The 14,608-nt window shown below is 44.1% G+C and overlaps 1 protein-coding gene across 1 annotated transcript in view; it reads left to right on the top strand.

The window, feature by feature from the left end:
- Positions 1-14,608, top strand: part of LOC143988585 (ceruloplasmin-like) — a 209,706-nt gene that overhangs the window by 48,997 nt on the left and 146,101 nt on the right. Inside the window, exons 3-6 of the mRNA XM_077488263.1 lie at positions 1,330-1,542; positions 4,029-4,193; positions 8,308-8,562; positions 8,766-8,931. Coding sequence (XP_077344389.1) covers positions 1,330-1,542; positions 4,029-4,193; positions 8,308-8,562; positions 8,766-8,931 — 799 coding nt within the window. The remainder of the gene's footprint in view (positions 1-1,329; positions 1,543-4,028; positions 4,194-8,307; positions 8,563-8,765; positions 8,932-14,608) is intronic.

The raw sequence follows: 14,608 nt of genomic DNA, 5'->3' as shown, positions 1-14,608 counted from the left end.
AACTAGAGTAGAACGAGTAATTACAGCTATTGTTGTTCCCCATCATAAGCTGCCTACAGCATCTTCACATACCTCCTTTTTTTTTTTTTTTATTCACATCAACAGATGTTTGGTTAAAGCAGTATTAATCTCTACAAAAAAAAAATGTTTTCTTAAATGAACCACCTGCAGTTTTTTAGCATAATGTTCTAATTGGAACCACATACTAGCACATTATGACAGGCTTACTTATCCAAGGATACCCTCCAGCGATGTGCTATCTGTGCTCAAGCGCTTCCATCTTCTCCTGATTTTCCTTCTGAGCTCACTACGTTCAGCCACAGTTGGTGCTGTCATGATGTTACTCCCACGTATGCATGTGGAAGTCACGTCATCATGACATAGCGCGAGCGCCATAAATGTACTCTGAGCTGTGCATGTGCGGCTTAGTGTGCTTTACCGCTGACCAACACTCGTTTTAACTACGGAATATGTGAGTGCAAATCCCCTTGTTATTAAGAATTTGTGAATAAACTTTTAAAAAAATCTGCACCCAGAGGCGCCCCCTCCTTCTTCTCTTTGTATCTCCTAGCAATTTAGGAGCCTGGTTTCAGCTCCCTGATGGTGGCAGCCCTGTATGTGGAATTCCCTTCTTAATGAACTAAGACATTTCTTTTTGGACTTGACCATTTAGATACAGAGTTATTCTGTATTCATCATTGCCCTTTTATGTAGGCAGCCCCCTCCCCCCCCCCCCCCTTGCTTGGGCATACTATTATATGATGTTTGTGCCTTAACTTGTCTTATTATCGCTGACCAGCAGAGGGAAGCATTTATATCAGAAGAGACCCTCAGAGTTTCTTCTGTTATAAAAACCCTGCCTGTCACCGTTTCTTATTTTTTTATTTTAAGCCAGACATTTTTATTTGTAATAGTGCCATCCGATTATGGGTAACCACATTGTGCATCAATGTTTGCCATTCCTAGAAGGTTTATGAACACTTTTTTTATCAAGTCTCAAACAATGTTCATTTTAAGAGGAAAAATACTTAAAAGGACAGGAGATGCTGAGGTTAGAAGAGGTTCAACCTTCCCAAACCTCCCTCTCCTGAATACAGAAGAATCACATTCAGGATAGGAAAGTTTTGACTGTCTGTCGCAAAGCGTGCAAAATCGAGGTGTGATTTTGCTGCGTTTTGCGTTTTCCTGTGGCCGGCGGTCAAAGTAGTTCAAGTGTACATGAAGCCTTATACCAAATCAACATTATGGTATTAAAGAACATGGCTGTAAGCATACTTGGTTATAGAGCTGACGTTTGATTTAATTTTGATAGTGCATATGCCTTTGCAGGAGCATTATATCCAGACAATACCTCAGGAAATGATAAAAACGATGATCATGTCCAGCCTGGTAAGTTACAAAATTACACGTGGAAAGTTGTGGAAGATCAAGGCCCAACTGAATGGGACGATGATTGCATTACCAGGATATATCATTCACACACTGATTCTGTACGAGACACTTACTCTGGACTTGTGGGAACCATGATTATCTGTAAACCAGGTGAGTCATTCATTTATTTTAATTCCATAATATTTAATATAACAAAGAGTTTATTATTGCCTTCTCATATAATAATATTTCTGTCTGTAAATGAACAGTTTTAATTTATTGTGATTACACAGCATATTTAAATTCCTCATTACTTCAAATGTAACAGTACCCCCGCAGGAGTCGCTGGATAGGATGGATTCTTTGTTCTTTGCCTCAACCTCCTTAATTACTTCAGACAGTAGGCTTTTATGTTTGGTGTAACAAAATAGGCATATTTCACTTTTACACCAAAAATTCTGTAAAAAAAATAATTTGCAGCCTGTAATCACTGTAATGCATGAGGACATGTGCAGGCTGTAAAAAGGTTGCAGGACAATGGCAGCATTCAACTTTAGCAAAGGATGAAAAAGTAACCCCTCAATTCTCACAGCGGGATATTCACTAGGGTTTACATTTACTTTACCAGAACTGCAAGTGCCTACAGCCCACACCAATCTGTTTTAGTGTTAGTGTAGCACCCTCTAGTGATAGAAGTGTAGATAGTTTTGTGAGTTTAAGTGTAGGTAAATGTGTGCAGGCTTGTCTAGCAGTCAAGTCTGTTTCTGTTTTCCTGGGTTGGGCAGAGATCCAGAAAGAGCTGGATGACTCAGTCAGGATCACTGAGACCTCCCTCCTATTTCTAGAATGTACTGGAACCTTCTAAAAAATGGGAGGGGAAATAAGATGGAGCTGCCTGGAGTATCATGAGGGCCCTAACTAATCCCCAACTTGGGTTGGCAGGGGGCAGGCCCTCTCAAAAACTCAGAGTCAGTCCAACTGGGGAGGAGAGTTTGGGTGGAAGCTAGAGATGGGGTGTTAGGCTGTTGTAGCTTTTGGGGGACCTCCTCAGTCTTGGGGGGGTGACTTTGGGCTTGGGTGCAGACAGGACCTTCTTCAAACCCACAGAGATGTCCTGGCCAGGAGGCACTGGGAACAAGGAGAGGACAATGGGAGAGAACTACCAGGCAAATCTTCAGGAGGAACAGTAACAGCCAAGAGGGCTAGTGAGTGACACCCAGTCAAGGGGACTAGGAGGCATGCCTGAGAGGACAGGGATGGAACAGTCTGGGATGGGTGTAGAGCCAGTCAGGTGGCCTGAGGTAGCATGGGCAGTGGAAAGGGGCAGCTGCAGCCAGAAGGGCTGGCAGTGCCTGAAGAGGTGGTACCGGGAGCAGTCACCACAGATAGAACACCTAGCACCGAAGACTCACAATTTGTTACACCATCGGGGCTCGCGGTCCCTGTCTGCAAAGGGCATTCTGCTAAGATCCAGCTCAGTCTATGCTGGATCTAATACCTGCGCTAGCTGGTCCTGGGAGTGATAGTCTGTGAGCAATGTGTGCTGGAGGTAGAAGAGGAGAGAATGCATATACTGGCCTGTATATAGTTAAGTCCCTACAGATCTACATTAGCAGCACGCCCTGTCTATTCCTTATCACGGATAAAGCACATTGGTAATATGGCTGTTGTGACACTACACTTTTATAGTAAGTGGGCTGGCTTATCCACAAAAAAAAAACACTCATTGAACAGGCAGTACATTACGATTACCAAGAGTTTGGTTGGGCGCGAATTCCACAAAAAATGCACCAGAAACATAAATCTCAAACACAAAGGTGTCACCTGAAACGCATAAGCAGTAAACCCAAACTGCATTCCTACTGAGCAGTACAATTCTAATGAGTTCTGCTAAAAACTCTGAAATAAACTGATCAGGGAATCCTAAATGTACATTAAAAAAAAACCTGTTGGTTGAAGTTTACCATTTAAAGGGATTGTAAACCTATATTTTTTTAAATAACTGACATGCCATACTTTCCTGCACTGTGCAATGATTTTGTACAAAGCAGCCCCAATCCTCCTCTTTTTGGATACCCCGCTTTGTGCGCCTATTATCCATTGATTGCCTCCCTTCTCACTAAGCCTATGAGGAGAGAGAGTGGAGAAAGCCTCTGGTCTTGTGCACAGTGCTGGGTGGGGCTGCACTCAGAAGGTGTTTAAAGTAGACAGCGGCGCGCAGGCGCACTGAGCGCGGCATTCTCAATGACAGAGCTGCCGCGCGTGTCGGCTCCCGTGCGCATGCGCGGGAGTGACGTCATTGCGGCTTCGCCGAATGACAGCGGCGGAGCTGCGAGACCCCACCAAGAAGATGGATGCGGCGGACTACAGGGGACAGCGGCGACTTCGCTGGCTCCTGTGTCAGGTAAGTGACACATAATGGACTACTGTGCGATGCATAGTAGTCCATTATGCTTTGCCTTTGCAGGGAATGAAAGAGGAAGTAAACTCATCAGGGTTTACTTCCTCTTTAAAATGAATGCATTAGGGTAAAAAGCCTTTAATACCACTTCGATTGATGTGTGTGTAAAATTATACCATGAGAGTAAATTTCATTGCAATTATGTTATTCATTTCAGGAGTTTGTTATTACAGTGTACTGATTTGTTTTACAACAGGGGTCCTGGAAAAAAAGAAGAATAGGGAGGAATATGTCTTATTGTTTACAGTGATGGATGAAAATTTGAGCTGGTATTTTTATGAAAACATCAATAATTACTGCACTAATCCTGCTTCAGTGGATACAGAAGATGTGGACTTTCAGGAAAGCAATTTAAAGCATTGTAAGAATCTCATTCTTCCTTAAGCCTTATTAAAGACAGGTGGTACACAGTGGTCTACATGGGCTGCTCTGCATCCCCTTTTCATCACCACCCACCTCTCTTACAGTCCCCCCCCCCCTCCTTCCCTCACCATCCACTGCCCCTGCAGCCCTGTGCCTCCCCTACTTTACCACCCACTATACCTGAGCCCTCCTTCCATTAACACCCACCATCCCTGAGCTCCCCTTTCTTCACAATGCACTGTGCCTGCATCCCCCTTCCCTCACTACCCACCATGCCTACAGCCCCCTTCCCTCACTATCCACTGTGTTTGCAGCCCCATCCCTCACCATCCGCTACCCCTGCACCTACCTTTCTCATGACCTATTGAGCATGCACTCCTCTCCCCTCACCACCCACTGTACCTGTACCTGCCCCATTCATCTCTAACACTCCCCCCCATGCCTGAAACCCCCCTTCTTTTACCATTCACGGATCCCCACAGCCACCCTTCTCTCATCACCTACCTCATCTGCAGCCTCATTCTCTCAACACCCTCCTTGCCTCCATGCCATTTTTCACACCAACCATCCTTCCCTCATCACATATTGTGCATGCAGTTCCACTTCCTTCATCGTCCCAAAATAGGCATATTTCACTTTTACACCAAAAAGTCTATACAAAAAATAATTTGCAGCCTGTAATCACTGTAATGCATGAGGACATGTGCAGGCTGTAAAAAGGCTGCTGGACAATGGAAGCATTCAGCTGTAGCAAAGGATGAAAAAATAACCCCCCCCCACCACCATTCTCTACAATACACAGCAGGACATTTAGTAGGATTTACATTTACTTTACCAGAACTGCAAGTGCCTACAGCCCACACCATCTGTCCCAATGTTAGTATGGCACCCTATAGTGCTAGAAGTGTAGATAGTTTTGTGAGTTTAAGTGTAGGTAAATTTGCACAGGCTTGACTGGCAGAGCTGCCTAGAATATCATGAGGACCCTGACCAACCCCCAACTTGGGTTGTCAGGGGGCAGGCCCCCTCAAAAACCCAGGGTCAGCCCAGATGGGGAGGAGAGTTTGAGAGGAAGCTAGAGATGGGGCGTTAGGCTGTTGTGGCCTTTGAGGGAGCTCCCCAGTCTGGGGGGGTGACCTTGGCCTGGGTTTAGGTGACAGGACCTTGTCAAAACCCACGGAGGTCTTCTGGCCAGGAAGCACTGAAAGCAAGGAGAGGACAATGGGAAAACACTGCCAGGCAAATCTCCAGAAGGAACAGTAACAGCCAAGAAGGCCAGTGAGTGACACATAGTCAAAAGGACTAGGAGGCATGTCTGAGAGGACAAGGATGGAGTAGTCTGGGATGGTTGTAGAGCCAGTCAGGTGGCCTGAGGTAGCACGTGCTGTGGAAAGGGGCAGCTGCAGCCAGGAGGGCTGGCAGTGCCTGAAGAGATGGTACTGGGAGCTGTAACCACAGATAGGACAGCTACCACTACCCCTGCACCCCCTTTCTCACGGCCTACTGAGCCTGAACTCCTTTAGCCTCACCACCCATGTGCCTGTACCTCTCCCATTCATATCTAACACTCAACCTGTGCCATGCAACCCCCTTTCTTTCTACCTTTCACAGCCCCCCACAGCCTCCCTTTTCTCATCACCAACCTCATCTGCAGCCCCTTTTCTCAACACTCTCCTTGCCTCCATTCCACTTTTCTCAACAGCCCCCTTCCCTCACCACATATTGGCTCATGCAGTTCTCCTTCTCTCACCCCACATGATGCCTGCAGGTTCCCTTCCTTCATCATCCCACTTCATGTGCAGTGTCCTTCTCTCATCACACTTCTTGCCTTCACCCCCTTTCTGTACAGCCACCTTAACTCACCATCTACACTTCTACATCATGTGCAGTCCTCTTTCCCTCAATACCCACTGCCCCTGTACCCCCATCCTCTACCATCCACTGTGTCTGCAACCCCTCTCTCACCATCCACCGCACCTGCAGCCCACCAGCTCTCATCAGCCACCACTATTGCATCCACCCTTCTCTCATCACTTTTCGTGCCTGCACACCCTTTCCTCCCCATCCACTGCTCCTGCAGCTCCCTTCCTTCACCACCAATCACACCTGCAGCCACTCTTCTCTCACCATCTACAACAGCCTCTTTTTCTCACCACCCACTGTGCCTACACCCCACTTCTCTCACCATCCACTCTCTACAGCGTCCCTTTTCTCACTAACCACCAAGCTTGCAGTCACCTGTTTCCTCCCTTCCCTCATCACCCTTAATGCCTGCACCCCACTACCCTCTTCACCCACTGCACCTACATCCCCCCACCACCGTTCACAGAATTTGCAGCCATCCTTCCCTTATCACAAACTGTGCCTGCTGTCAACACTACATGACTGATGCTTTCACCACCCCAACCTTGGGCACAATTTTGCTACGTATTACATAAATATGAAAATAGTTTTAGCATGCCCTATAGAGTATATGCTCAGGCTTGGAGTGAAATAAAGCCCATACACTTAGGCATAGAATGACAGGATCATCAAGAGTTTGCTGTACATATGTAGGGCAGCATTGTCATGAGTGGAATTCGCTTTTCTGCAATTCATGGCCTAAAGATAAAAATTACAACGCCCTAGTTGTAATGCTAATCCTTTGGCTTTAGTGCTTTTGAGTTACTAATCTGGAACACATATGCACATCAGGAGTTCACTCGCTGCAAACTTGTTTTGGATCAATCACTTAGAAAGCAGTAAAGGAACTGGATCAGCATTACAACCAAAGAACTAGCTAATTGAGAAGGAGATTAGTATTGGAAGTTTCATATTTTGCCAAAGACAGAATTTAGTTTACGATGTATTTTAGGGACAAAATATAAAAGAACATATTTAGTATATATACTATAAGCTTTACTTATTTCTCTTCTCCTGAACTACAGAACTCCTCCCCTTATGTTATGAAGATGAGCAGGGGTGTTCTTTTGTTTACCAGGAGAAACCAGATAGAACTGACAACATTATTTTGGGATTTTAGTGCAGCAGAGACTCTGTGTTGTCAGGTCAAACAGAAAATTAAGAGAACAGCGGATTTCTGGCAGATCAACAGGCATATTTCTGTACTTACAGTATTTACAGAGCATGGGGAAGTAAAGTATTGCAGAGAATATGTTATTTTATGATTTTAAACATGTTACTTTATGATTTTGCTCTGAAAATTCTACGCCATGCCATTTGGTTTGCAAACTTTTTTAAAAATTTGCAAGCGTGTTCAGAAATGTTTTAAATATTTTTTACAATAGACATAAACTTTTTATTTTTGGTCTGTGTAAATGAGGTGATCCTAGCTGAGGGTTGTTGCTTTGAGCACCAAAGACTTTATACCTGTAGGCTTGAGAAAATCTGACTTTTTCTGCCTTGTCAGCGTCTCCACTTCTCTTTATGATAGCGTTGATCTCTGTAAGCTCTTGTACACACGGGCGGAGATTCCGACAACCAAATCCGTCAAAGTAATTCCGACGGATTAATTCCGGAAGAGGTCCGGAAGTGATGTTGCATACACACGGTCGGATTAAGTTGGTGGAAAATCCGATTGTACATAACGTGATGACGTTGTTTCGTTAGGAAGGGACTACGGTATGTTCAGGCTAGTAGCCAATAGCTTTGGTCTAGAAATTTGATCTGAGCATGCGTGGCAGTCGGAGTAGGCTACACATGATCGGAGTATGTCCGATCGGAGCATTTTGTCAGAAAATTTTACCGGTAAGTTGGAAAAGTTGGTCCGTCAGGATATTCCGACGGAAACAGTCCGATGCAGACCACACACAGTCGGAATATCCGACAGAACGGTCCAATAAGACACATTCCGTCGGAATCTCCGACCGCGTGTACAAGGGCATACACATTTCATTCACACTATCACTATTTTAGATCTGCAATCACAATTTCACAAGATCTGTGTTAGGAAAGTTTTTTTTTTTTAAGTTTTGCTTATTAAGGGCCTATGGCTGTGTAAGAAAAAAAGTTTAGATGTTCTACATTTTGATCAAGTTGGTAAATATATGGCACTACTCGAAATGAGTAGATAAATCAGTAATTCCTAACATACTCTTGTATTTGTGTTACAGCCATCAATGGATACGTGTTTGGCAATCTCCCTGGCCTATCTGTATGTGATAACATAGATGTAAAGTGGTACATATTTAGTGTGGGAAATGAAGTGGATGTGCACTCTGTTTATTTCTATGGTAATGTACTGACATACCAACACAGGCGTGTGGACACTCTCAGTCTTTTCCCTGCATCAATGACCCAGGCTTCAATGTATACAGAAAATCCTGGAAAGTGGCTTGTCAGCTCTCAGGTTACTGAACATCTTCAAGGTAAGTCATTTTCTGAAGCTTTATACGGTTTTGAAAGCAGCATATTTGTGCCCATTAGTCACTTATAAAGTTCTTCTCGTATTGTTCCTCCTAAAATTATTGGTCTGAATATACTTTTACTTCCTATGATCCCAGGAGTTGTACATTGTTACTTGGAAAAATGCATTATTGTGAATACGTTTAATTTTCATCTTGCTTCACAGCTGGCATGCAGGCATTCTATGAAGTCAGAAACTGCTCCAAAGTGAGCCCCTATCCACGGTTTTCCACTATTAGACGTTATTATATTGCTGCAGTAGAGACCATCTGGGATTATGGTCCAACCTTAATTAACCAATTCACTGGGCAAAACTTGACTGAACCTGGAAGGTAAGTTTTATAACTATATGTTTTTTTAATTAATAACGTAAGCAAATAGGTAGCCATTGCATATGTTTGTTGGTAATAAATAAAATAGGGTCAAAGAGTAATGCCTTGCTGGTATTTTGACCCAATTACATTTTTGTCATATAAACATTTGGGCCTGAACACTTAAATGCTAAAGTCTATATTCAAACGTGTACAGTATGTTAATTTCAACCACACTTAAGTCCTCCCTTCTGTATGAACCTGCCATTTAGGGATGACTTGTTCTGCTAAACAGTGGCATATTATCATCTGTTGAGTAAGGTGTAACATCAGCCACAGCTTTTCTTTTCTTTTTTTGTTAGCACCTCTGTCAAGTTTTATTACCATATGGGGCTCTTTGTTAGGGAGACTTCCCATCAGTCCCTTTCCTGCTGACAATGTTGTAGCCTGGGACAGAAAGTGAGGGAAGGTCTTCTGGCAGCAATAAAAAGCTTATAGGGGTTCTAGCTTGTGCCTACTAAAATGTGTGTCGGAGATTCCACTAATTTCCTGCCTTAGTCACAACACTATCGGAGGGACTAGAAATCAAAGCAGAGCTCAGCCCAACTATCCCTTAAAGCCGAGGAAGCTGCCAACTTAGCCTCTGTTTGATCTGCAGTTGCTATGGTGCTGCGCATGTGATCATCTATGACATCAGCCATTTGACATAGTATGAGTATGGCCTCAGGTTCACGGAAAAATACATTCAATAGGAGTACCCTCATCCAATTTCATAATTTAGAAAAATTGACTGGTATGTGAATGCCAGAGCAGTTGCTCATGCTAGCCCCCATGCATCACACCAAAGAATTTGTTTGTATGGACTATCTCGGTACTTGGTAGTCAATAAATGAACAATAAATAATCAAAAATGTATAAAGTTTAATAAAGACACAAACATCAATGCATTAAAAAATAGTAATATACACCACAATTGGCAAACTACTAGGTTACCCCCCATAGAGTTTCAATTGGAAAGAAGTATACAACAATTCCCTCTACTAATTTTGCGGAAAATCACTTCACCAGGAGAAAATCTATAAAGTAGATAATATATTTAATAAAACAAACAAAACAAGTCATTAAAAAAAAACTCACAGAACCCAAAAGAACGTTTTTGGTGTATTTTACAGAAAAGGTTTATAAGAAAGCATTTTGTTAAGGCCTGGAGGAAGGGTGGCATTGAGCCACTCAATCCACAGGGTCTCCCTCTGTTGGATTGTTCAGTCCCAATCGACACCCCTAGGGTTTGGGTAGACCACCTGCAGAGCAAAGAATTGGACAACCAAAGTATCAAATCGGTGATACAATCCAATATGCCTACCGATGGTGGTAAGTTTACCGCTCCCTGAATAATAAAGATGATCAATAAGTCGGGAAGAAACTGTGCTACAGTATAAATTATGAACAATCTCCAAAAAAAGATATAAGAGTAAATGAAAGCTGCAGTTCTATCTTGTACCAAAACTAAAACATATATGAGAATAGGGAAGAGCCGAACACCCCCCGGTTCGGATCAGAACTTTTGAACAGACCGCAAATTCGTACGAACTTTAGAACCCCATTGAAGTCTATGGGACTCGAACATTCAAAATAAAAAGTGCTAATTTTAATGGTTAATATGCAAGATACTGTCCTAAAAAGGGTTTGAGGACCTGGCTCCTGCCCCAGGGGACATGGATCAATGCCTAAAATGTTTAAAAAAATGGCCGTTTTGGCGGGAGCACTGATTTTAATGACGATTAAAGTGAAAAAAAAAGTGAAATATGCCTTTAAATATCGTGCCTGGGGGCTGTCTATAGTATGCCTGGGAAGTGCCACGCGTTTCCCCATGTTTAGAACAGTCCCTGCACAAAATGACATTTAACGGAAAAAAAGTCATTTAAAACTGCTTGCGGTTTTAATGTAATATCTGGTTCCGGCAATATGGATGAAAATCATTGAGAAAAATGGCATAGGAACCCCCCCTGCCCATTACCAACCCCTTTGGGTCTTGTACGGATATTAAGGGGAACCCCGTTCCCATATAAAAAAAAGACGTGGGGCCCCCAGGCCCTATATACTCAGAACACCAGTATACAGGCGGTGCAAACAAGACAGGGACTGTGTAGGTTTGTTGTGTTAAGTAGAATCTGTTTGTAATTTTGAACTGGTACATTTTTAAAGTGTAGCTCCAGTCAAAAAATAAATTTTTAAGCTTTTTGGAAAACATAGGGAAGGGTTATCACCCCTGTATAATTTGTTTTGCCGTCCGTCTTTTTTCATCTCACTTCCTGTTGTCTCCTTCCATTTGCAAGTAGCAGACGTTTGTAAGTTGGATGTTTGAAAGTAGGGGCCTGCCCTATATGCTCTGCAGAAATGGCGGAACAAGGTGTTGGTGTTGCCACAACATTATAAGCCCTCAAAGTGACTCTTGGTGGGCGCTGAAGCGCCCTGCTGTGAATGATTATATCAAGAATTGTAATTACATGCCATTGTTGAACAGTGGTAGAAAAATTGACCTTTGGTGGTTGTGGTGCTGGTGCCACAACACTATAGGTCCTCACAGTTACTCTTGGTGGGCACAGGAACGGGCCCTGCTGTGAAATATCATATCAAGAATTGTAATTGCATGCCCCTGTTAAACAGGGGCTGAAAAATTGGGCCTTAGTCACTGGTGCTGGTGCCACAACACTGCAAACTCTCCCATATACTCTAGTTGTGGTGCAGGAATGAGCCCTGCTGCAAAGCATTGCATCAAAAATTGTAATTAAACGCCCCTGTTAAACAGGGGCTGAAAAAATGGGCTAGTGGCATCACCCAGAACCAAAAATGTTCTTCCAACATATCAGCAGAGGAGGAAGAGGATAGACAATCAACATAACAGGACAGTCACTCAGCATCAGCATAGGCAGTCTTGAAGGGATGTGATATTTCAAAAAAAAATTATTCGGTTACATTAGCTTCAGGTGCTTGGTAGCTGTGGGTGATCCAAGACTGATTCATCTTTATCAAGATCAGTCGATCAACTGAGTCGGTGGACAGGTGCACCCTGTGATCGGTAACAAAGCCATCAGCAGCACTGAAGGTGCGTTCCGAAAGAACGCTGGATGCAGGACAGGCCAGTAGCTCAATTGCATACTGTGCAAGCTCTGGCCAGTGATCCATCCTCAAGACCCAGTAAGCCAGAGGATTTTCATTGGGAAAGGTGTCCAAGTCTGACCTTGCCCCTAGGTATTCCTGCACCATGTAAATCAGACGCTGGCGATGGTTGCTGGAACCGATCATACCTTGGGGCTGCGGACTAAAAAATTGTCTGAAGGCATCGGTCAGATGGCCACCTTCTCCATCGCTCCTTCTGACGGATGCCTCAGCAACACATTGTCCAGGACCTGGAGTTTGTAACCTCCCAGTCTCTGGGAACGCGTTGCACAGACCTTTCTGCAAGGCCTCCCGGAGATGTCTCATCCTCTGCTCCCTCTGCGACGGCAAGATATGGTCGGCAACCTTACTCTTGTACCGTGGATCAAGGAGAGTGGCCAGCCAGTAATGGTCCCTCTCCTTGATCCGAAGAATACGAGGATCCTTCCGCAGGCTTTGCAGGATCAGGGAGGCCATGCAGTGTAGGTTAGCTGAAGCATTCGGTTTGGAGTCCTCTGGGTAACTAAGGACAACATGATCCGCAGCTACCTCCTCCCAGCCACGCACATGTCCACTGGTTTCTTGGGACTGTAAAACATCCCTACAAGACTGCTGCTGCTGCTGATGCTGAGTGCCAGCCTCCACCTCCATGCTGACACAATCATCCTCCTCCTCCTCGTCCTCTTCCTGTGTGATGAGTGGGACAGCAGGAACACTGTCTGGATAAAGGAGGCCTTGAGAGGCAAGGAAGTCCTCCTCTTCCTGCCTCTGTTCTGCCTCAAGTGCCTTGTCGTTACTAGAATTCTTGTACGTACATACCTGAAGTGATGACTGTTAAACATGAATGTTTTACTCCATTTATGTTGGTGTATATAACCTTTATGGGGTCATCACTTACTAGTTTCATAGTTTTTTCTGGTTATCTGTAATGAAATGATTTCATATATCTTATTTTTCTACAATCCTAATTTCCTATTTTTGTATAATCAACGTGTTGTCTTTGTTTTTCTTGTATTTTTGGTCTGTTTTTGTTTTTATTTTGCACCATTTTTCATCTATTACTTTATCGTTAATTCATTTTGATCAATTTGGTTATGCTTTTGGGGTTTTTCATTTCATTTATTAGGATTTAAATGTATTAGGCTGCTTTCACACTGGGGCGGTATTCAGGCGTTACAGCGCTAAAAATAGCGCCTGTGTAGCGCCTGAAAAAAACCGGCCCCTTTAACTCCAGTGTGAAAGCCGGAGGGCTTTCACACTGGAGCGATGCGCTGGCAGGACGGTGAAAAAAGTCCTGCTAGCCGCATCTTTGGAGCGGTGAAGGAGCGGTGTATTCACCGCTCCTATACCGCTCCTACCCATTGAAATCAATGGGACACCGCGGCAATACCGCCGGCAAAGCGCCGCTGCAGCGGCGCTTTGCGGGCGGGTTTAACCCTTTTTCGGCCGCTAGCGGGGGTTAAAACCACCCCCCTAGCGCCCGCAGACCGCCGCTAAAATGACGGTATAGCGCCGCTAAAAATAGCGGCGCTTTACCGCCGACGCCGCTCCCGCTGCAGTGTGAAAGCAGCCTTAGTATTTGTCTATTCTACTAGTCATGAAATGTTTTTAATCTCAATGTCAGTGTCTTCTTTATTAGCTGCTCTCCTGATTCAGGTATGTTTTTCAGGTGTGTTTCTAATTAGTGACATACCTTTAAATAGCCAGAACAGAGATCAGTTTGGTGTTGAGAACAAGTGCGGTATATCCGTGTGAAATGCATCAACTGTCTGTACCCTGTATATATGTCTGGCATGAGGCAATAAAGGGCTTCCTTTTCAAGCATCTGATGGTCTGTCTGGTGTGCAAACAATTTCTTAAGACCCCACAGTTGCTGGTGAGCAGTCTCTAGGACTGTAAACCGTCAATTGTATTATAACACATCTATCTAAGGTTCAGCGCTCCCAACATCACAAAGACTATTCCACTCTCCAGTAGGCTTCCAGCACATTCAGCGAAGGGTGTCTGGAAGCTTCTTCCCTAAGGCTCTCAAGCCAATGGTTGCACTGTGCCATAATTAAATACAATGCAAGACTAGTAGTGCTGTGTTGTACATGTGGATGGCAAGGGCCCACCCATAACTAGTTGGAGAGAAGAGTGCTGTCTACCCAGGAAGCAATGAATAAGGTACATATTGCAGAATATTCCTCTAACCCTAGACTCAATGAGCAGTTTAACCATGCAGCGCAAGTTCGTTTTTAAAAAAATCCCTCCGTTCAACTTTAATTTAATTATGTATTTATATATGCTTAAATTCATTGTCATCTTTAAAGCAGAGGTCCACCCTAATTAACAGTCCTAGGTCTATGTGATCCCCCCTTCCCTAATCGCTAGGTAACCCCCTTACCTTTCTGCTGTCTTCTTCTGTTTTCTTCTTCTTTCAAATTTTCTGCCTCTGGAGATTCCGGAAAGGGGCGGAGCCGCTGCAGAAATGGGCAGGGCTTCAGCGGCAGATCACTTCTTCCTGTCGGCCACAGGGGCTCCTGGGATCGTCGTTTTT

The sequence above is a fragment of the Lithobates pipiens genome, unplaced genomic scaffold (assembly GCF_037356315.1).
Source record: "Lithobates pipiens isolate NorthernLeopardFrog02 unplaced genomic scaffold, aLitPip1_a1.2 Scaffold_18, whole genome shotgun sequence".
In the NCBI taxonomy this organism is placed as follows: Eukaryota; Metazoa; Chordata; class Amphibia; order Anura; family Ranidae; genus Lithobates; species Lithobates pipiens.
This window is presented reverse-complemented; position numbering and strand designations above follow the sequence as displayed.